The sequence below is a fragment of the Polypterus senegalus genome, chromosome 17 (genome assembly GCF_016835505.1).
Source record: "Polypterus senegalus isolate Bchr_013 chromosome 17, ASM1683550v1, whole genome shotgun sequence".
Lineage (NCBI taxonomy): Eukaryota > Metazoa > Chordata > Cladistia > Polypteriformes > Polypteridae > Polypterus > Polypterus senegalus.
In genome coordinates, this window is record NC_053170.1 from 44,611,563 (window position 1) to 44,636,034 (window position 24,472).

A 24,472-nucleotide genomic window follows, 5' to 3' on the forward strand; every position below is an offset into this window, starting at 1 on the left:
CATAGATTCATAGTTCATGTCAAAGTTGGCACACACTTTTATAATTAAAGCTTATTAGACTTTCTATACTTGAATGTAGTGATTGATTGATTGTAGACTGAATGATGATGCTGAGAGATACTAATTGAAAAACATTTTTCGGATAGAAAGACTTTTTCAGTTATTCAGTATTTTAATATGTTGTAAATCATGCAACATGACAAATGTTTGGACCCACTTTTTTCTACAGACCCATAGTGACATCTTTATTTTCTTGCAGGAGACTTTCCTATGGCCACCACAAGCCCAATTTATTTCTGTTAGTCAACACATGTCAGGAAATGAGGCATTTAAACACACATAAAACTATTCAGATCTGAATCATCTTGGCCAGGATGATTATAGTAGCCAGTCTCATCATCCCTCCTTTACATCCCACTCCAGCTCTGTCCTTATGCCACACTTGAACTAGAAAACATTCCAATGTCTCTAAGTTGTACTTATATGCCTTAATATTTATTTGTACTATTCTATTACCGTTTTAGGGTGGCAGTGTTTAATGCTGCTGATTCACAACTCCAAGAAATTGAGATTAAATCCCATAGTTTACCACTGTATGTGTGGAGTTTACATGTTCTACCTGTGCTTGTGAGGATATTTTTCAATTACATCAGTTTACTCCCATATACATTTTGCCTGAAGTGCCTGAGTTGCCTCGAAAGCTTGCATATTGTAATCTTTTTAATAAACCAATAAAAGGTGTTATTTTGCTTGACTTCTCACTACTCCCATATGCAAAAAAAAATTTCTGCTTAGGTTGATTGGAGGGTCTAGATGGCCTGTTATGCACGAACTTGGGAACTTACATAAGTAGCAGTATTGATTACATGCCTTACACCTGATGTGGCTGTATTATGCTCTGGCCCACTCGCATTCTGAACTTAAATAAGTGAGTTCAGAAAATTGATGGCTGCAGTACAAAAGCTCTGGCTGTTTCTAATGAAAAAAGAAGTATATAAGAATTGAATACAATATCATATTTCATTTCCATCAATGCTAAATTTACTCTTATTACATGCGTAAAAACAATGTGACTAAATAATGAAGTGAACATTGATAATGTATCATGACTCTTTACCCTTACAGTTCTACCATTTAATGTTCATGTTATACATTAATGATACATAATGGTGTTATTTTGTGCTTCAAATTTGCATTTACATTTCTTAAGCACAAGGAAAAGTTGTCAAGCTTTTATGCATTTACTTTGTGTGTGTGCACAAATATATATAAACATGCAGTATACATGCTATTTGGACATTTTCTTTCATTTACAATGAGCTGTTTAAATATAATGATAAATCTCTGTTTGTCCTAGCTATATAGTACCGTTTGCGGAAACATATGAAATACTTGCAATAAGCAAAGTACCTTATACATCTAAGAAGAAATCAATTATGTTTTTATTCCAGTGCCATATACACAAAAAGTCTTCTACTAATGTCAGAGTGTGGACCAGCTGACCCACTCTTTTGTATAGCTCGATTAATAATTAATACATTAAACCACACGCAGTGCAGGCAATTTAATCTTCTTACTTTTTCATGAAGGGTAAACAGTTGAAAGAGTCTATTAGTCAGAAAGTGATACCCTCAGCTGAGGTGGGGTAGACAGTTGCGGTCCACTGCTTCACTGGCCCTTTTACTTTGAATGGGAGTATTTTTAAGATGTTTATTCTGTAAATGCTACAAAACCCCACATATAAAAATGCTTTTAACCAGTTTTAAAGATTTCTCAGTGTATGTCTCTAAAGGTCCTTATTAGCAACAAAGCTAGAGTGGTATAGTTTTAATGTACCTTCATGGGTCTTATAGAATTGTTATCATGGCCCACTCACTGTTTTAAATATGCAGGGAAGCTACACTTCAGATGATCCTTCATTGTGTTAATATAAATTTTCATTGCGCTTAAGGAAAGCAGGCGTGAAAGGGTGTCAGTTGCCCTTTTGTACATGATACTCTTTATAATCTATACTATGGATTAATCTGATGAAGTTTGCATACAGTTTTTAAACCGCCTCTTAAGAATTATTCTCTTTTTATTTCAATGTTCCCTCAATAATTAGAAACCCACATGTGGATTAATATTGTTGGGAATTGTTATGACAAACCTTATGAATGCAGAAAGCACTTATGAATGGAGAAAGCTTGTCCTCAACATGCTAACATTTTCAAGTGGGTGAAGTTAGCATGCCTTTTTAACCCTGATAAATGATTCACTAATTGTTGGTATCAGTTTTGTTTTTTTTCTTGGTTTCACCATATAAATAACTAAAGGTGTTAGTGATGTGTAGTTTGTGACTTTATCAGACGAAAAAGATATCTCTAATCCAAAAGACTGTAAAATTCATTTCTCTTGCTCTGTTAAGACTTCATAGCATTTGCTACACATCACTTAAAAACTGGTAATTAGAACTGATATAAATATCTTTTCATTTGTATAAGGTTGTGCAATTAGATTTATTACTAGTATGGTGAAGATCTGCTTATTTTACAATAGACAAAAGGTTTTGTTTGTTTTTATTTTTATAAAATGCTGAAAGTGAATCTATATTCTAATTCCTGATATCCTACTTTTGGCAGAAGTTACCCCAAAGCAAACTGTGGCAGCATTGAGTACAAGTCAAAAACCAAACATACAGTAGATGGCCTGCCAGCCCATTCAAGTTCTTTGAATCTAAAAGGCTGGTTGAATTCAAAAAAGATTTATAAAAGGGTCATACAAACTTTTTAGTAGTAACTTTTGATGCTTGAGGTATTCAAGGTATTACAGTTATTGTGAGTTTCTATGATACTATACATACATATGATACATGCACGTAAGCTAACATCAGTTTTGAAATAAGGTCAACAGCTTGCATCTGTCTGATAGATGGGAACTTAGGTAACAATCTCATGTAGAAAGCACCCTGTGTAATTTAAAATCCAAAGCAGGGATGCTGAGGTCAAGGAGTTTAAGAGTCTGCTGCACAGTAGTATTAGGTGCAAAGAAAGAATCAGTCCTTCTCAAAAAAACAATCTATGGGAGGACACACTCAGTCACATGAGGGCAAATTTAAATTTGCAAGTTAACCCAAATTATAGCAAAGTACTCACAGAAAAATTATGGAGCCACAGAAGTCACTTTCAGACTTCTATCAGACAGCTCAACAATCAAGCCCAAGTTTAATGAGGCACCAGTGGTAAACAATGTGGCTCTTTGCTCCCCTTGATTTGATTATTTTTCAGTTTACTGTGTTTACAGTAGTGGTAGGCTTATACAGTAAGTGCAACATTCAGTGCATCTGGGTCTCATGGTGTATAAATAGCAAGGTTGGCTAGCAGTTCTATTGCTGTGTGTTGTCATTTTTTTTGCAGCTATGTCAGGGGATATTGCAAAAATAATTTTAAGGATTACACATTAATGTATATGGTTCAATAATTAATACATTTATGACATGCTATAAGTTCTGCATTTACGTATACTTAATGTTCAGCAAAAGAATGTCAAATTAATTAATGTCTTTGGCATTTTAACCCTAGTTAAGCTTTAACACCATCACTCATTTTCTGAAGTGTAGAAAGACTGGTTTAGGTGAAGAGAGTAAATAACAAAGGTGATAGGAAATAAACTGTGATAAGAAGAAGCAAGTGAGGGACAATAGAAGAGACAAACAGAATAAAAAATAAAAGTGAAAAGAAAGCCAGGGTGTTTTAGAAATACACATTTCCACAACATCAAGTACACCAGCGTCAGCACTGTTGACATTTCCTATTTTAGGTTGTGTCATTATGGACTATACAGTCCAATACATCTTTATTTTCTTTATGGACAGGTAATATATGAAATAAAGATTGACTGATTACAAGCTTCTCACCTATTGAAGCCTCTGATCCATGCTTAGTATACAGTGAATATGCAGGTGAAGCTGGCCAGACAGTAAAACTGAAACTCTACTGTGATTATATCAAATTGTATTTTAAATAACCTAAGCAAAAGAGCCTGTTGAAGTGCCCATCTGCAGTTGTTTAATATGGTTATGCAATGTTGGTATGAGCTTCCCAGTTAGGTTTCAGACCCTTCCTTTTTTTTGTAGCATCAGGTCAGGTTCATGTCAAGTTGGGGAGCATGTACTGGTACAGTGCGTTGCCTCATCCACCACATAATGAAACAGCTCAGGATCCTAGCTGTCAACCCTCCAGGCAGACACACAGTCCAATCCCACCCTCCGGAAATGGCCATCCATCTGCCGCACCCAGGTGTTACATAGGGGTGCCCCTGGCTTGGTTCAGCCACTCAGGTCCTCAACAATGAGGATCCTGCAAGCCGGATCACCCTCAGGGAATTGCGCCACATGGCTGAAGTGCCGTAACTTAGGCTTCCTCACAATGTAGGTGATGTGCTTCATTTGGGACTCCGTGACCAACCACACATTCCACACAAAGTCAAAACAGTGGTTCTCAAGCATTCTGTGAAGAGATATAGTACCAAAGAAGTCCAGTCTTCGTCTCAGGTCACTGGATAGCATCCGTGTCTCATAACCGTATAGAAAGACAGGAAGCACCAGGACTCTAAAGTCTTGGACCTTCGTCCTTTTGCATAGCGCCACATACCCCTTTCCAGCGACCTCATGACCCCCTATGCTCTCCCAGTCAGTCTACTGACTTCATTGGAAGAGTCGTCAGAGACATGAATGTTGCTGCTGACAGACACACTACTGATTGCTATGCCCACTGCAGACAGACACACTACTGATTGCTATGCCCAAGATGTCATTAAAGGCCTGGATCAGGGCCTTCATTGACTCTGTGAAGATCATAGAATCATCAGCAAAGTCCAGATCAGTGAATCTTTCTTCACTAACAGATGTCCCATAGCCGCTGGACCCCATGACATTGCCCAACACCCAGCACATGCAAGCACTGAACAGAGTAGGAACAAGAACATACCCCTGAAGAACCATAGAATCAACTGGGGAAAAATGCAGAAGTTACTGCCTCCACTCTGAACAGCACTCACAGGGCCATGATATCCATCAACTTTGAGGGATCCCACAAAATCTCAGGATGTCCCACAGGGCAAAACTTCAAAGAAACTGCCGATATTCGCGTTTGCGCTCCATGAGAACCCTCAGTGCAAGTATGCTGTTGATAGTAGACTTCTTAGGCGTAAAACCAGACTGCTCTGGTCCCTGGTAGGTGAGCAAGTGATCACAGATCCTATTGAGGATGACCCTAGCAAGGACATTTACCTGGCTCCGAGAGCAGTGTTATCCCCTTGCAGTTGCTGCAATCCAGTCAATCTCCCTTCCCTTTCTAGATAGATATGACTAGTCCCATTTTCCAGTCAAATGGGATGACGGCTGTCTCCCAGATGGAGGCAACGATTGCTTGCAATGCCAGGAGGATGGCCTTACCATCAGCATGGAGTTCGCCCTGGATACCACAGATCTCTGCAGACCCTCAGCTGGTTCACAACATGTGCAATATCAGCGAGATTGGGGGGTTCACAGCTAATTATAGGATCAGACTCAAGAACTTGGGACCCAGAGATATCCAATATCAGCTTTAAACAGATGCTCAGAGTAACCAGTCCAGCATGTCACAACTGCAGTGTCATCCATAAGGACCATTCCGTCAGTTGCCCTGACTGCAGCTCTCTGAGAAACAGATTCCGATGTGCATAATGCTACTATTCCTCTGTAAGGAGGACGTGGGTCACAAGACCATAGATGGTGTGTCACTTGCTTACAGATTCCTTTAACAAATGCCACCTTATCTGCCCTCAGAGCCCTCTCAGCCATCCTTCTAAGTTCCCAGTACAGACTGGACTTGCCATCAAGCCATGTGCTGTGACTCCTCTCAATGATATCCAGAGTGCCCTGCAAGATGAAACACCTCCTTCTGGGAACACTGGTAACACCAACACAACTCTCAGCAACCTTCTGGGTCTTGCCACGGAAGGTCTCCCATCTCACATTCGGTACTTGCACTCAAGTCCATTAGCTCCTCACACAATCCTCGCACAATTCCTCGCATATTCATTAGAAACAGCCTGATCTTGGAGTCCATTTAAATATGTCATGGGGTAGAAATATTTTATGGATAAAAGATTTGCAACAGCAGTGTTCTAAACAATTAAATTATATGATTTACATGCATGATTTATTAATATTATTTGTGTATACCTTGTAACCTTTGTGAGAAAAAATAATGATGATGCACAATAGAAAACAACTCTGATTGAAAATAAATATTCTATACTCCAGAGAGACGAAAAAAGGCACTATAACATTGAAGATATGACAGTTTGTAATTACTATTGTGCAAAGTTAAAAGAGTTATGGTAGGAGAAGAATTTAGACTCTTATACAAATTAAAAAAAACAAACAAACATGGCATGGCTTATTTTAAATGCTCTTTTCATCTGAAGGCACCAAAGGTGTCACCTACCCCATGACATATTTGAATTGACTCCAAGATCAGGCTGTTTCTAATGAATGTGCGAGGATTGTGTGAGGAACTAATGGACTTGAGTGCGAGTACCGAATGTGAGATGGGATGCCTTCCATGGCAAGACCCTGAAGGTTGCTGAAAGTTGTGTTGGTGTTACCAGTGTTCCCAGAAGGAGGTGTTTCATCTTGCAGGGCACTTTGGATATTTCTTAAGTACATGTATAGCATGCAAACTGAAAGCATTTCCAAAAGTTACTGCCTTGCTGGTTGTCAGAACCTTATACTATATGCTAATGAGCAGTAACATATGTCTTTCTAATCTTTTATTAATTTTTAAAGAACTGAAAAGTATTTTTTCAGACCTAAATAAATAGGTAGGACTCATTATGCTGCTGCTCACAAATAAACATTTTACATGATGGTTGAGCTGAAAGTTTTACAACACAGTTTTTACTGGTAGTAATATACAGTATAATTGAATGATTTGAACATACTCACAGGATTATTAGATTTACTTTTCCATGCAGTCTCTCTCAACTTCCACTGTAAAACAAGAGCATATGTCCTGTTTATGTACTAGTCTGAAACCTGGAGTCTGAACCACTTCTTCAGTTTCTTTATCATTGGCATCTTTAAATGCACCAAAGAGGTAAAACTATCTTCCCAACTACCTATGAATGTTCATTACTAATTCTTTCTCTACAATAAATATTTCAGTAATAGCCATTTACACATTACTATAGGACAGCTTTTGGATTGCCAGATTGCTGTACAATACCACAATAAAGAGTAGGACATTTCAGATTAACCACAGAATAAGTTGAAAACATTTCCTGTTCATTTTGAATAAAGTACAAAAAGTGTTACAGTATTTCACAGGCAGCTCTTATACATTTAATTTCTGTACCTGATTATTCCAGTTTGATGTTTCAGTGGGTTGGAGGCCATCAGAGCAGCACATGTCCAGGAATCATCCTTTGGTGAAAATTCAGTTAACTAAAAACAATATAATATTAAAATGGAAAGGAGATCATTCAAATGAAAGAGATGCTTACTAATAAAAAGAAAAAAACTGAAGTAATCAAGTGTTTTAAAAGCGTCTTTGCTGAAAAATTACTTTCTGATCTACATGCAGTTTACTTTTTTGCCCAGCTTTTTGATTACTGGCTACAAAGTCCACTACAGTTTATAATAATTTAATGCTCAGGGAGGATGTATTTGATATAGTATATGTAAGCAATGTTCTTAATATCCATTAAGTGGATGAAGGTCTCTAGTTTCTAGTACCTTGTAATATGTTTTATGATTTAAGATCTTGGCTCGTAATCTTAAAACGCAGAATGAGTGCATCAAAAATAGAATTTGGTCAGCAACTTCTAGCAGTGGAAACTTCTCAATTGATCGTCATTTTTAAGGCTGTGTATTTGGTGTAGTTCATTATGTCTTGCACCTGTACTGTTGTATTATCTTAAGTTATTCAGATCAGTGTTTAGTAGAGTACATTATTTTATGCCAAGTTTGACTTTATTTTGAAAATAACAATATTGTATTCAAATGTGTGTTTTCTTTTTCTTTAATAAGTGTGTCACTGTGCGTTGTGCTTTTCCCTCTTTCAGAATCAACACGTTTATTGAGCCATTTTGTACAAGATCACCTTATTGTGTGCTGGTAATTTTTTTCAGTTGGATGCTACATTTATTTTACGGTGATGTAAGTAGATACTATTATTTTTTTACATTTATGGATTTTCAACATAAACCTGTTTTTATAATATTTCCGCAATCATAGCTGTTGAAGAATATGCATTTGCCCTCTTTAAAACAGGAACAAAATAACTTTTATTTGCTAAATGATCCATATAAGCTTATTTATAATTTCTTGTCTTCTTCTTTAGCAAAGGTTATTAAAAAGAATTTTTTTTTTCAGAAGGTATATCGGTCAATGAGTAATTCTTTATTTAGTAGAGTCCTTTAAAAGCATTTACCAGGTACTGCATGGAGCAAAAAAAGATTTAATAAAAATACCAAATGTACGAACAAATAAGAGTCATACAATAGAAACAGCAATTACAAACTTAATAATACAGCAACAAAGACAGATACTAGGATCACTTAAGATGTACACCTGCCAGATTTTAACAGCAGATATTTAATAAATCATACACACCTACAATGTAAACTGCAGTAAACTAAAATGTTGTATAACAAATGTTAATTGGATTCAGCAGATTGGGATGTGCTTTAGGCATGCCAGGACTTAATGGAATAATTACCTGGTTTATTTAAGCTATGGCATGCTGACACATATTATGCAGTATTTCCCTTGTAACAAAATATTAAATTTGCTTTAGACTGGAAGAAGTCAGCAACATTAATTGGGTGTTCCACAGTTGCCAGATATAATTATTTTAATTATTTCTATCGGGATATGTCATTCTACATAGTAACCTGTAAACATAGTACCGTTTACAAATCTAAACACTAGAAGGTGATTAAAATATAGAAGCATGTAAAACAACTATAAGTGAAAACACTAAAACATTTTTAAAAAATCATGTTGTATGCTATTATAAAGAGTGATTTAAAATGTTGTGAACAATTTACCAACTTTATTACAAAATGCAGTTTGAGTTGTGCCTCTTGTTATAAATGTCAGTAGCATAAATATAAACTCTTTTATTTAATACCATTTTTGTAAAGTAAGCCAGTGTTATGCTAAACTATAATATAATATAATATAATATAATATAATATAATATAATATAATATAATATAATATAATATGTGGTTGGCTGCCATCCTGCCCGGGGTTTGTTTCCTGCCTTGCACCCTGTGTTGGCTGGGATTGGTTCCAGCAGACCCCTGTGACCCTGTAGTTAGGATATAGCGGGTTGGATAATATAATATAATATAAGGTATGGAAAATTACTGATTCAAAAACTTTATTATTGTCTGTTTAAAAACATCTTTAAATATATACAGTGTATATATGTGTGTGTGTCTGTATGTGATTTTACATGTGTACTTCATTGTGATTTCAATTCTATTTAAAATATATTTTTAAATAGGTACAGTGCTCTGAGACTGCCCGATTGAACCTAATATATTAAATTGAAAAATATTTTCTCATTTGTATTGTTTTATAATATTAACAACATGATTGCCCATTTTTGTTTTGTATTATACACATCTGTCTTCAGACACCTAAAAGCAGCAGTGGGAGATTTAGACTTTTTACTCAGTTCGTCTTTCCACTTCTAAAGATGGGAGATTGAACCACTAAGCCACGTAGTTCCTGCCTCCTTTAGTTTGTCATTATTAAAAGGCTTAATGCTAAAACATTACTGGCACTCTGCTAGAATATTTTTCTAGCATGATGATACCAGTCAATGAACATTCATCATTATTCTTGGGGTTCTGCTAAATGTTTGCCTTGTCATTTTCTTTCATTTTTTAAAGTAAGGCTCTATTTCTTACCCTCAGAACCATAAAATATTTGTCTGTCTCTACATGGGTTCAACAAACTGCTGTGTCTTCAGGATAATCACTGAGGGGGTAGCAATTTAAAACTTCATTCCAGTGCTTCAACACTTTATGTACGTGTACATATGGGGCATCTTTATTGGTTTTGATGGATTATCCTTGATTTTAGCCTGCAACGTAGCCAAATTGGCAGTGATCAATTTTTATTATTGTGTAATATGTACAGAAATTGTTAGATTTTTTTATGCTTTTATTAATTCTGAGCATTTGGTATGTCTTTGTATTTCACCTGTAGTTGTGGAGCTAAGTGAAAAATATTTCAAGTGAATAAAAAGTATTTAAATTAATTGAAAAGTGTCACTGGATTTCAGGTTAAAAGCATGGTGGTAAATGAATATTGCACTTTACTTTTGTTATCTGACTGTTGTATTTTAACTTTTCATGTTTGTTTGTTTTGCTCCTATACACACCTAAAAAGTGTTTTTATATTTAAATATCATAAAACATTTAAAAGTTTATTTTTCCACAGGAGTAATTCTTTATTTATTTTGCGTTTCTTTTGGCAGGAGGTGGCACTGATAAATGTTTTGTCGCATGCAGCAGTTCTGACATCACAGACAAATGGGCCAAATCCAGAGTCCTGGGAACTTAATGGGTTGAATGGAGGAGAAATGTGCTACCTAAGGCTCTGGCAGTGATTGTGGTCTTTACCCCTGGACATGTGTAAGGCATGTTTAAACTTGCACTTGTAAACTGGCTCAGTGAGCAGTAAGCAGCCTCCTGCAAGGTGGACGAGTAACACCTCCAATCAGCCTGCTTTTGGACCACAGAGCAGTGCAGTGACTATGCAGTTTGGACTGTTTGCAGTGGTGGTGTTCTTAATATTCTTGGAGTACGCAGGCAGTCTCAGCATGTTGAAGGGAAGTAGACAGAGACGAAGTAAGTCTCCATGAATCTTTTTTTTTTTTTAAATATTTTCAAAGAATATTTGTTTCTTTTTTTAAAGTAGGTCATATTGTAACACATCATAAATACATTTTTTTTATTTGTCATTTAATTATATTGAGTTATTGTGTTTCAGTATAGCTTGTGCCAAAATATTTTAGAAACTTCTAGCTGTTACTTAGTGTATCCTACAAAGTCACTTTTAATGCTTTCCTGTATTTTTACAGTTATTACTACTTACATATACTGTACAGTGTGATGTAGCTTGAAAGAAGGAGATGATATGTATAGATAAATGTGTACATTATCAGTGAGTAAAGAATAAGAAACAGTGCTAGCAGAGGGTTAAAAGTTTTCTTGAAAGTTACCTTTTTTATGTCACTCAAACTGAAAAGGATTCAGATTAATTGCTCATTGGACCATTTACCTAAATCAGTCTGTTGTATTGATCCCCGATCAGAATGTAGTAAAATTGATTAGTCTTTTTATTCAAGATAATAAACTAGACTGGGCATAGGGAAATTGGCATTTTTACTATTGTTGCTTATACTTTTATACTTACAATACTTACGCGGCATTATCCTTTGGAAAAAATAAGCTTGCATAATAGATACAGAAGAAAAATCCTATGAAGTGTAAGTTTATGAGAACTGTCTTTTTAGTGAAAAATTGTTTTGCATGTGTTAGTGAGCATTCCTAGCAATTATTTGGTGCTCCAAACTAATGCATCCTGAATGTTTGCTAACTCAAATCTATGAATTAGATTAAACGATAAATTCAGTATTTTTCAAGTCAAAAATATTTCTTTACAATAGTGGTATATATAGGGTGGTCCAGATGTAAGTATGCAATTTTCATTACGCTATAACCTATTAAGTTAATTACATAGAAAATCACCCAAAAAATACCGGACCATCGAGAAGTGTGCGAACTGACGACATGAAGAATCATCTTCGCACTGAACTGGAATCGTCCCCGCATAAATCAAAATCATCCAGACGATCTGGATCTGCATAATTAGATCTGGACCACCCTGTACATTATTAATTTAACAAAATGTGTTCTAATGTGAAACATTTTTTGTAAATGTTAAAACATACCTAGTCTGATCATGCACTTTAAAAAGGAGATGAAGGGTACTGAGATCCAGATGTGAAACAAAACCTCTGAAGATACTGAATATATGCATTTTTCAAGCTAAGAGTGTTATCGAGTATTGATCTGCGTCTTGAGATTGCACACATATTGCGAAATAGTGTATCTAAGTAAAAGCTGAAGATTTGTGTTGAGATCAATTTTAAAGGAGAATAGCTGTGCACTGCACCATGCTACTCGTCTTTCTTGATGGCAATTTGTCGCCCGCAGTTTCCTCCAGCACATACTTTTTGCCTTTAAAAAAATATCTCCAAGCACTGTTATTGACATTATTCAATGTTGATAACTAGATGTGAATTGTTTTCTCTATTGTGTAGACAACTGTACAATTAACCACTGCAAAAAATTCACCCAATAACTTACAATCTTTATGCTTCCATACATAACAATCTTTTTATCCAGAAAAAAGGAGATGGATGTAATTTACTTCATGGAAATGAAGGACTAAACTTTTTTGGTAATTGACAAGTATTATTGGCACATTTTCAGTGTTCTGTGTTAAAACAGATAGTCTTACATTAGTAAACACACTGATACCACTCAATCCGTATTTAACTAGGGAGAATGTGCAAACTCCATGTAGACCCTGGCATTGTGAGACAAGAATGACAGCTCTGCATTACCACTCTGCCTATGTTAAAGCATCTGTATAAAACTTACCAAACTTTGACCTTGTTAAAGCTAAACATGTGCTTAGTTAAAACTAAATATGTGTCTGTTCAGTTCTTGTCACTTGATTGCATGCTATGTGTGTTATCAACCTCTCTCTTACTAGCTCTCATTACACTACTAAAGCACATACATGCACAGTGATATCAGAAGAAGCAGGCGATATCTTTGTAAAATAACATAATCATTATTGTGAAATATAAAAATACATATATTTTTTGGGTGGTGGGAATAAGCTTCCATATGATTCAGTATGTGTGTCAGCATTAAGGGTGCATCTATGTGAAATGTCAAAACATTTTTGCAGAGGAGATAAGCAAAAAGGAAACATATCCTTATCTTAAGAACATTGTACCTAGAATCTGATCAAATTTCTTACTTACTGTTTACTTTTTGTCACAAGTAAACCTCATAAACATGGAAGGTGCGTTTTCTTAAATTCCTGTTTCAGAGTGGATTTATTCAGTAAGCTTAAGTCTTTTGCTTTCATGCTTGGACCCCAGAACCCTTCAACTCTATTTTAAAGTAAAAATACAACATCTGTCCTTTAAGTGTATTCAGAAAGTCCAATTGTTATTTGAGTGATCAGTCAACCTGTTTTTTTTATCAATGAAAGATTTAGTGTGATCAGTTCTTGTCAATGTCATATAATAGGGCTAATCTGTTCACCTTGAAATTAAAATGAGATTAACTTTCATGGAAGTAACAACCCTGTAATTTAAAGTTCAGTGCATTAGCTATTACACCACACTAACTCCCTTAGCCTTAACTCTTAAACTTTTAGTGTATGTATATTTCGGCAATTAAAGCTGTCAATATTAATTAGCATAAGCACTGTTAATGCCTTCAAGTTGCTGATAAAGAACCAGCTATGCCTAAGTCTATTTTTAATATGTTAGAATTCAGGGTTCTGAGCCATTTGATTTTTTAATTTTCACCAACTTGCGAAATATGTTATGCATGTATTTTGAGCTCCATACTGTACTATGGTTTACAGCTTGTATTCTTGTGGTACTCCAGATTCCTTCTGCATAAAATACACTGACATTGGTTAATTGGCGACTCTAGATTAGCTTATTAAAAGTGACTTTGTCCCATTCAGACCTGGTTTTGACACTGGGCTGGTGAGACAGACTCTGGCTTCCTCTGATCCTGTAGGTTTGTAAAATGTATGCATGAATGAAAAATGAATGCTTGTGTTTAAGTACATATGTGATAGATATGACATTTTGTGATGCATTAATAAAATAATTTATTAAACAAGTTTATAAATGATTACGTGTATAATTATAGGTTACAATTTTCGGAAGATATGTTGAATACGGTAGTACAGTAAAATTGCAAAAGCCCAACAATTTAATTTCAAAATACACAACAGGCATGCAATGTTTTGATTGCCCACCATTTAGTATTTTATATAGTGTATGGGTGACTTTGAGCTTGTCTGAGGGAAAAGTTGTTGCTAAGCAGGACCATTCTCCTGTCGTATGTTCCAGCAGTCAGATGGACAGTGGGGAGTCTGTCAGTTCCTCTGCAACTTTTTGTAGGGAAAAATGTGAGTTTTCTAATTGTTGTACGTTTATATCTTTTGTATGTGACCTTAAGGTTGTCCAGAACACAGAAATCTCACTAACATTCTCTTTGCATGGTAAATGTGTGGATAAAGCTTTTCAAAGTTTAACATTTTCCAATATAGATTATGAATTTACTGATATTTATAAATATGTTACGATTTGATAACTTCATTTACTGCACAGAATGAACTTATTGATTGCAAGAGTGCTGGACTATACAAACTTAACTGTAATTAATATTAAAAAAGAATTTGTCTTTCTTTTTAACTGCTGTTTGTTTCTCTGCACAAAAAAATGAAATGCTTTGAAACACTTTTGTTTTGAACTAATGAGTGTAAATTAACGACCTATATTTTATTGTGTGTTCTCAGTTCACTGAAACATAATTTAGCAGTTCAAAAGTTCTCGCTGCCATATTAGTGTACTGCATGTGTTTTTCATATGGCAAAATAAATAAGATTGTTCTCTAAATGTATGGTTGGAAAGGTGCAGTGACTAGTGTTTCTGCCTCATGTATTCAGAATCTGGGGTTTCTGTTGTGCACCTGGTTGTTGTTTTGTGCCATTAAATGTTTTCCTTGTGTCTGTGTGTCATTTTCTCCAGGTACTTTGTATTTTGTTACAAAAGATGCACTTGTTAGGATAACTGGTGACTTGGAATTGGACTTAGTGTTACTGAGTGTGGATACGTGCATGAATTGGCTCTGTGGGGGACCTGAGAGATTAATTCCTGCCTTGCTCCTGATTTTTCTGGGATACATCCCACGTCCCTACAACCTTGAACTAGATTAATCAGCTTTGAGAATGTAATATAGTAAATGTATATTATCACCGTAACCTAACAAAATGTAACTGACATTTATCAAATACAAGGGATGTTCAAAAAGTTTCCACACTTTTTTTCTTAACTCCACTTATTAAGGACTAGCAAAATACCCGCGCTTCGCAGTGGAGAAGTAGTGCGTTAAAGAAGTTATGAAAAAGAAAAGGAAACATTTTAAAAATAACGTAACATGATTGTCAATGTAATTGTTTTGTCACTGTTATGAGTATGAGGATTTGATTATCATTATTTCTTTCAATCAGGTTTGTATTTGGAGGACGTGTTGTGTTCAAGTTATATTCTGTGTTTGTCAACTGTTGTAAAGATAACAGGTTTCATTCATCGAAATGTTCACTACCCAAATCGGTACTCGTGAATCTAAGATGTTTAACAGGCATTCCCGGTATTAAGTTGTGGATTTGCCTGTGAATATTTAGCGGCAGCATGTCTATGAACTTAATTTAAACTTAAGCTTTACACCTTGCTTTCCTATTGATATGTCTACAAAGGCTTGTTCAGATTCAGAGGGTTGTTCCTTTCTTACTGCATCAATAAACAGCTCGTCTTCCTCTTTATCTGAGACATCACACTCTGCATGCACGGGTTTACCTTTCCCAGTCCTGCAAAATTAGTTCACTGAGCCACTCGGAGTACATGCATCGAAGGTTCTTAGCTGTGCTTGTGCTATCTCTTGCGATGTTGCGATGTCCACGGCTTTATTTAATGTTAGCTCAGACCCAGCACTTAAAAGTTTCTCTTGCACTTTTGCTGAGTTTGTGCCAAAAACTATTCTATCCCTGACCATCTCATCTTCATTTGCATACGCACAGTCCTTCACCAGCATTTTTAACTCCGTTACAAAGTGATGAAAAGTCTCGTTTATACCCTGCGTCCTCTCATTAAAATTGTATCTCGCGAATATTGTATTCATCTTAGGCATGACAAACGCCAGTGGCAGCGTGTCTATGAACCTAATTTAAAGTTAAGCTTTACACCTTGCTTTCCTATTCGTTTGTATAAGCACAGTCCTTCACCAGCAATTTTAACTCCGTTACAGCAATTTTAACTTTGTTACAAAGTGATGAAAAGTCTCGTTTATACCCTGCATCTTCTCATTAAACTTGTATCTCATGAATATCGTATTTGTCGTAGGCATGACAAATGCCAGCGGCAGCCTGTCTATGAACTTAATTTAAACTTAAGATTTACACCGTGCTTCGTTTCCGTAGTAGCTACACTTATGAATATGCTTGTATGCGTCACTCGCTTCATATTCTTTTGCTGCCTTCTCAATTGTGTAATGTTCAGCGCTCTTTGGAGCTCTTCCTTGATCTCTGCATACTGCATTTACAGTCAGTTCATGTGAGCCACTCGGAGTACATGCATAGAAGGTTCTCAGTGTGATCTTGATTATTTAGTCTTAGCTTAAGACCTGGTACTTAAAAGTTTCTCTCGCACTTTCGCTGAGTTTGTGCCAAACACTAATCTATCCCTGACCATCTCATCTTCATTTGCATAAGCATAGTCCTTCACCCGCAAATATTTAGCAGCAGCGTGTTTATTGGATTGCTGCCGACAGACGGCCTTATATGGGCAGGCACTCAATTACGTGGGAGGCGTGGGGATGGGGCCGGACGTAACGCCGCCTCACACGGCGACCGAGCTGCAGGCTATGGCTGTATATATGTACATAAGTAGGTTCCAGTTCTGACCATTACGCGTAGAATTTCTAAATGAAACCTGCCTAACTTTTGTAAGTAAGCTGTAAGGAATGAGCCTGCCAAATTTCAGCCTTCTTCCTACACGGGAAGTTTGAGAATTAGTGATGAGTCAGTGAGTCAGTCAGTGAGGGCTTTGCCTTTTATTAGTATAGATTTCAAAAAACAAATTATATCACTTTTCTACATAATCACCTTCGTTTGCAATGCAATTAATCCCAGCATCATACCAACTTTTTAATGCCTAATTACTGCTTCTCCTGTCTTCACCGTTTCCTACAAAAATATAAAAGTGAAACTTTTTGAACATCCCTCGTACTTGAACTACTTGAAAGGGATCTAACTTGAGCTCTGGTCAAGGTGCCATTCTCTCGAAGGTCCCAGTCATGCGAACGCCCATACTTGGATGGGGCCAATTTAAAATTGTTGTTTATTCTAATACAGAGATTTGTTTGGGAGAAAAAGTGGAATACTCAGAGAAAAACCCACATCCACAAAGGGTGAATAAGTAGAGGGATTATTGAGGTGCCGTAGAGTCAGAATTTAATGTTTGTTATTCATGTAGAAATAAACTTTGCAATTTTATTATGTGTCTGTTATTTAAATTCCAATTGGAAAGTTAGCCTCCCAACTATTTCTATATTTTTCAAAAAGACGTTTGTTTCATACCTCCTTATGAACAAAGTTAATGAGATGCTGTAAATCTTTTTCCTCTGCAAGAAGTTTTTGACTCCGGCCAACTAAGCAATGAATAATGTGATGGACTCAATGAACTCTGAACAAACTAATAAAATTTTTTATACAGTTGGCATCTGTGAACAAATGAAGTAATCCTATATTTATTATGAAACATATGAGGTGTGTGTATGTCTGTTTATATATAATGCATATATTGTATGTGCTAACAAAAGAATATCAGTCTATACCTATACCTCATATGGATAAAATACATGCTCTAGTTTTCTTGAACTTTGCTGTTCTTTACTTACATTTGCAAAATAGTTAAAAAGATATGTCCATATTCAGCAAAAAGTAAAAAGGACTCCTGATGTAAACCTCTAGAGGAGCTTTTATCGTTTAGCTTTATTTTCAAGGTATGGTTTTTAGAATTTCCACAGTGTAGGCACAGTGGTGGAGTGGTTATTATTGCTGACTCACAGATCCAGATTCCAGGGTGCAAATCCCACATCTTTACACTGGCTGTGGAAAGTTTTCAGGTTGTTTGTGGTAGTTTTCTACATTTGTTTCCTCCCCAATATCAACTGAGACATTTGGTTAAGTGGAAACTCTAAGAGAGAGCTTGAGTATACATTGTCCTTGTCCCTGTGGCGGACTGTCGTGTTGTCCGGAGCCAGTTCCTACCTTGTGCTCAGTGGTGCTGGGCTAGACATTGGTTGCTGTAATGCTGCATTTCATTTTGGGCATTTCAGCATGTTATTATTATATAGAGTAAATTATCACATCAAAAGCTGACTTGTGGAACTCTTGTAATGTTCATAGAAGAGTCATAAACAAGGTGTTCTTTTTATAGTAAAGCAAATAATTTTAGTGCCAAGAAATTTCTCTTGAGTGTGTTTTCTCATTGTTGAATTTATTAGAGTGTATTAAGACCGTCAGCTTTACAATAACAATAAAAATAAATATTTGGTTAGTAATAATAATGTTATGTTCAAATTCAAATCTACTGTATAACATCAAACTGTTTACGACATTATTACATACTTATTACCATAGTCGTGATGTAGGGAATTCTATTTAATGTGTCTTTCTGGTCCTGCTATGTTGTACCTTTTGGCATCACATGAGGCTTACCAGACAACAACAACAACAACATTTATTTCTATAGCACATTTTCATACAAGCAGTAGCTCAAAGTGCTTTACATAATAAAGAATAGAAAAATAAAAGACACAATAAGAAAACAAAATAAATCAACATTATTAACATTGAATAAGAGTAAGGTTCAATGGCCAGGGGACAGAAAAAAAAAAACTCCAGACGGCTGGAGAAAAATAAAATCTGTAGGGATTCCAGACCATAAAAACCGCCCAGTCCCCTCTGGGCATTCTACCTAACATAAATGAAACAGTCCTCTTTGGATTTAGGGTTCTCGCGGAAGGGCTTGATGAAGATGGTCACGTAGAATTCTGCCTTTTAATCTGTCCATCATTGTTGGAGCATCATGAAGCTTTGAGTAGGTGGAGGTGGCGCAGGCCACCACCACAAAGAAACCGGAAAAAAGAAACAGAAGAGAGAGTAGGGGTCAGTACGGATTTTAGAGCCACCATGAATAGTTATTATGATGAATTGAACACAGAGTATCAGGATTAAGTTAAATTAAGTTAAATTGAAGTTATAGAAAGGCCATGTTAAAGTAATGTGTTTTCAGTAGTGTTTTAAACTGCTCTACTGTATCAGCCTGGCAAATTCCTATTGGCAGGCTATTCCAGATTTTAGGTGCATAGCAGCAGAAGGCCGCCTCACCACTTCTTTTAAGTTTAGTTTTTGGAATTATAAGGAGACACTCATTTGAGGATCTGAGGTTACGATTTCGAATATAAGGTGTCAGACATTCCGATATATACGATGGGGCGAGATTATTTAAGGCTTTATAAATCATAAGCAGAATTTTAAAGTCAGACAGACATTGTACAGTTTTTATTATATATACTGTAGAAATAGTAGCTGTTGAAAGATAGAGAAATGAATTAAATTTCACTTTTCCTCACTGTCTTTTATTTGAAAAGTCCACTTACTCTAATATATTTTTAAGGTTCTTGAAAAAATTATCCATCCATCACCCATCCATCCTCTGTGCCTGGGTATCCAAGTCATAGTCCTACGCTGGCATGCACTGAATGCAAGGCATTAAGCCACACTGGACTTAACATATACATCTTTGTGACATTGAAGGAAAACCAGACTATGGAGGAAGAAAAAACTTGCAAGGACATTATGAGAATGTACAAGCTGTTCACCGATTGTGTGTGAGCTTGAATTTGAACCTATGACTCTGTTTCCCTAAAATGCTTTGTTGTTTATTTTAAGGAAATTACTCAAATTCAGAATAATTTTTTTTGGCTTGAGAAGCTTACATTAGTTTTCTGCCTTGTTAAGACATTTTTTTCAAACCTTTGTAGCAGCTAAAGAATCTGTCAGAAGGAAAGCTAATGGATCTCCGTTACATACACAACATTTTTAAACTTGTTTATTAACCTGTTGTTAATATAACAAAAGGTACTTTTGGTTTTATATCTTATGAAAATCATTTATACTTGCATCCATATCTGATTAATACATTTTCATTATATTAATAAATATTTAATCACAAAAAATCTCAACTAAGCATCTTCTAAGTCAAGGTGGTTAGCAATCCCTATGAATGAAATTAATATTACTCTGTATGAATTTAATTAAATGTTCATAAATATTAACAGTCCAGTAGTATTTTGTTTAATTGGACCCTGCTAAAATGAACTTTCTGTTTAAAGGTATTCTGAACATAAGAACACCTCTGCCATTGGTGGTTCTCTCCTTGTGGAAAGGTGTTTCTGGGACACACAAGTATATCCATCCGTCCATTTTCCAACCCACTGAATCCAAACACAGGGGTCTGCTGGAGCCAATCCCAGCCAACAAGGCAGGAACCAATCCTGGGCAGGGTGCCAACCCACCGCAGGACACACACAAACACCGATTTAGAATTGCCAATCCGTCTAATCTGCATGTCTTTGGACTGTGGGAGAAAACCGGAGCGCCTGGAGGAAACCCACGCGGGAGAACATGCAAGCTCCATGCAGGGAGGACCCGAGAAGCGAACCCGGGTCTCCTAACAGCGAGGCAGCAGCGCTACCACTGCACCACCGTGCTGCCCCACAAGCATATCTCAAAGCATAATATTTTTCCTATTTGAAAGTATAGCCATAACAAATCTTTTCTGTCTGTGCACTATGACATCTTCCAAAGTTGTCTTAGTGCATAGATAGAACACGTATTTATATTTCCAGCATATTCTTATGGACTGTCAGAAATGAGTGCTGATTTTACATGTTAGACAAAAAGAAAATATTTCTGGAAGTCTTATCTCACAAAAAGAAAGTATGAGTTTGAGTCTGTGAGTGTGCTCTGTGCTGGACGGGTGCGTCATTCATGATTGTCTTGTGGCTTGTATCCAATGCTCCTTCCCACCAGGTAGCATAAAGTAGCATGTCAGCTTGGACAGGGTTGATTTTAGGCATCAGGCAACACCTCCAAACACCAAAAGTGCCTAACCTCTCAATTGAGATCTTCAGGTTGGTAGGTGGTGGCAATTTTTCATACTGTAAGTCAAAAGTTGCTATCCAGCAGAAAGAGCAGTTACATTAAGCATTGGCTTGGAAACCTGTATTTTCACAGGTTATGCAGGATTCAGGATTGCAGTGACAGTACCACTCTGGCCTTCAGTGCATGTACCCACAAATAGCTGAACCCTTAGGCCAAATGTAATCCTTGGCAGGGTTTAAAACTTCATGGGGCAGTGAGTCAATGAGCTCAAAGTCCAGGGCAGGTTGGAGGTAAATGCCCACTGATAGCCAAATGGACCAGAGATGAGAGACAGGCATGAGAAGAAATGAAAGTGTGATTTTATTGGCACTTGTAAAATGGACAAGTGAATGAAAGACAGTGGTAAAGTTTGCTAGGAAAGTTTGAAAGCACAGCACCATTTAATTTACTTAGTATTGGTTTGTTGCTTTGTGTTTTGTCTGTGTTTGTTCCTCCCTTTTTAGAAAGCACATCTATTTTATACATTTTTGATTCCCTGTAACTATTACAGTATGGAGATGTGATGAATATTCACTTCTTTTACACCAGGTACAGAGATCAAGCAAGCTTTAACCAGAGTAAGGGGAATAGATCAACCTTCTGTTTTACAAAGTATATCACTTTTGTAGCTGACAATCAGAAGTGTTTTTGAAAGGTACTTGCCCTACTCCTTTTCGCAGCAAAATGATTGCTCCTCCCATCTGTTCTGAAATAAAATTATTACATTCAACCTGCATATTGTATCTGTTGCTTTCTGCTTGCTTTTAGGCAGTTAATGTAGTTTGAAAGGCATTGGCGATGATCTTGTCCCTCACTACACTGCTTTTTGTTACTTCGGTGGGGTATACCAGAATTGGTCTCTCACACGCACTGTACCCTCTTTACGTGAGAAACTGACTTTATTTTTTTGATGTATTGACTGTGGACAATATTAATGAATAGACTATTAAAGTAAGGTTCAACTGTTTGCTCAGAATTAGGTAATACCATTATGCAGTATTTTTAAGTGTTATTGTTTTGTCGAGTACCATCATTTTATCTTTTAAAGAGCAAGTCATCTTCTTTGTCTCTTATGCAATAAAGTTGCTGCTTTTTGCTTGACTTTTACTTGTCTATTTAGGACCATTTCATGTCTCATTATGGTCAAGAGGCTGTTTCTTCTCCTCCTGGACCCTGGCTCCATGATCCTCAGACCACGTAATCCTTTTTGAAATCCCTGAACATGCCATTACTCACTCTAAACCATTAGTGAAACTCTAAAACGATGTTTTGTAATTTCACTGCCCACTCACTGGCACTCTCACTGGCTATAGAATAATGGGTAGAAAGGTGCTGTGTGGCTTCTCTTCATGGATGATTTTTTTAATGCATTTTTCTTGGCTGAGCAACATACAGTATATTTCCGTTTATTCCCTCATTCAAGTTGAATTCCTGCTGCTTTGTGAGATTTCTGTTACAGCCTTGGCAACTAAACAGCTCTGCAAAATAGTAACAAAAAAAATTATAAATTACTTTTGACAAATTGACAGGCTGAATTTTACAAAAATTTCCAGAAAAATATATATTTCATTTTGGCTTTGTCAAGTCTACAAGAACTTAATTTAGCCAACCTATGATTTAATTACTTATTCATTTTGGATAATATTTGATATTTACTTTATATCAGTATTTCATACATTTTTCCTTACTTGATGCCTGTCACAGATGATTACATCATTGTAATTTAACTTGTGAAGTACTTTCAGTTGGCTATGGTTGTGAAAGGCATTATAGAAACACAATTTTTGGATTGTTGATTTAAAGTTAATATGGCTAACTTTCTTGATTAAGTGTCTCTTGGCATTTTCTTTTAAGAAGCCATGTTTTTTGTAATCAACAATGACAAGCAATTAAATAAATGAGGGGTTCATCAAACTTTATTCTTACATATACTGTGTCTGTTTTTAACACACTGTTAACATACTCTTTTAATCATTTTTGTGACTATCTATGGAACGCAAGTTGTTAAGGATTGATGTATGAGTGAAGATTTACAATTTCGGTGTTTCATGCTGATAAAGAAACTTAATTAAAGACTGTAGTTTTTAAATGTATTTTCAAAATAGTGTTTTTAAATGACTTATCTTTATAAGCCTCCGGCAGCAGATCTACAATGTCTATGTGGTCTCATTATTGAGAAACCTGAAATTTATCTGAAATATTTCAAGGCCTTCTATAAAGATTTGTTGCACTTTTTGTTAAGGATGAGCCTCGATCAAAACATTATGCTAACCCTTTGTACGCTTTCCTTCTGATTTGTCAGTCTCTTAAATCTGTTAACTTCTTGTGATAATTACATCAATAACTGTATATGGTAAAATGTAGTGTATTCTAAACCTGGGCTTTACTGCCATTATATCTTGTGCGTCAGTTTTGCTGCAGTGTAGCTTCAAGCATTCAATTCCAGTTCAATTAATAGTCTCCCTTAATACCAGGCAATGGAATACCCTCACTCCAGGGGTGTTTGCTTTATTTATCTTAAATATCTTATTAATTAAAGCATAACAGATTTTATTTGCAGTATATGTGTAAACAATCCAATGACAACTCTGGGTGGAGATGGGTGGTAGTGCTTGATCAGACAATAAATGCTTTATGTTACAGACAATTTAAACTGCTATATATATCATAAACTTGAAACACATTCCCAAAGTAGACAATTTGAGCTTTTCAATGTTTGTCAGAAAATCAGTCATTTTATTCTGTAATTTTAAAAAGTAATTAATTACTGTACACAAAAATGCAATCTAGGTTCAATAAAATGTACTTTGTAGTAGAATATAATCAGCTACAAATAGAAAATAATACGATTTCAGGTTGAAAAGCTATATTTGATCTACAAGAATAGATTGATTGATATTCAAGGACAGAACATACTTTACTGTGCCCTGTACTGTATATTTGAAAAGCTGTATTAAATTAATTATGTTTCTGAGTATTGTTGAAATACAGTCTTATGTAGAAACTTTATTAAACTACAAAATTTGTGAACACCATATTTGTTTTCAAATGAGTCTTCCCCAGGTTTAGCTCACGTTAGAGTCAATGGCATTTTCCTGTGGTTGCAAATTAAGGCATCACACTATCTTTTTATAGGATTTACCAATCATTCAGAGCAAAAATCTGAGTTCCAATGAAAATCAGGTTTTTCACCTCTTCTTGTGTGATTCTTTGTGGCTGTTATTAAATTAACACACCAGCGCTTTTTACTTTATGCCACCTTATTCTCTGATTTCTTGAATAAATCTCTTTATGAATACTCTTAAGATTTTTCACTAAAGTATAACCAAGAAT

The 24,472-nt window shown here is 35.8% G+C and overlaps 1 protein-coding gene across 1 annotated transcript in view; it reads left to right on the top strand.

The window, feature by feature from the left end:
* The window catches only part of rspo1 (R-spondin 1), a 71,031-nt gene that overhangs the window by 11,404 nt on the left and 35,155 nt on the right, over positions 1-24,472 (top strand). The window contains exons 2-3 of the mRNA XM_039739358.1: positions 8,089-8,182; positions 10,521-10,893. Coding sequence (XP_039595292.1) covers positions 10,800-10,893 — 94 coding nt within the window. The 5' untranslated portion in view covers positions 8,089-8,182; positions 10,521-10,799. The remainder of the gene's footprint in view (positions 1-8,088; positions 8,183-10,520; positions 10,894-24,472) is intronic.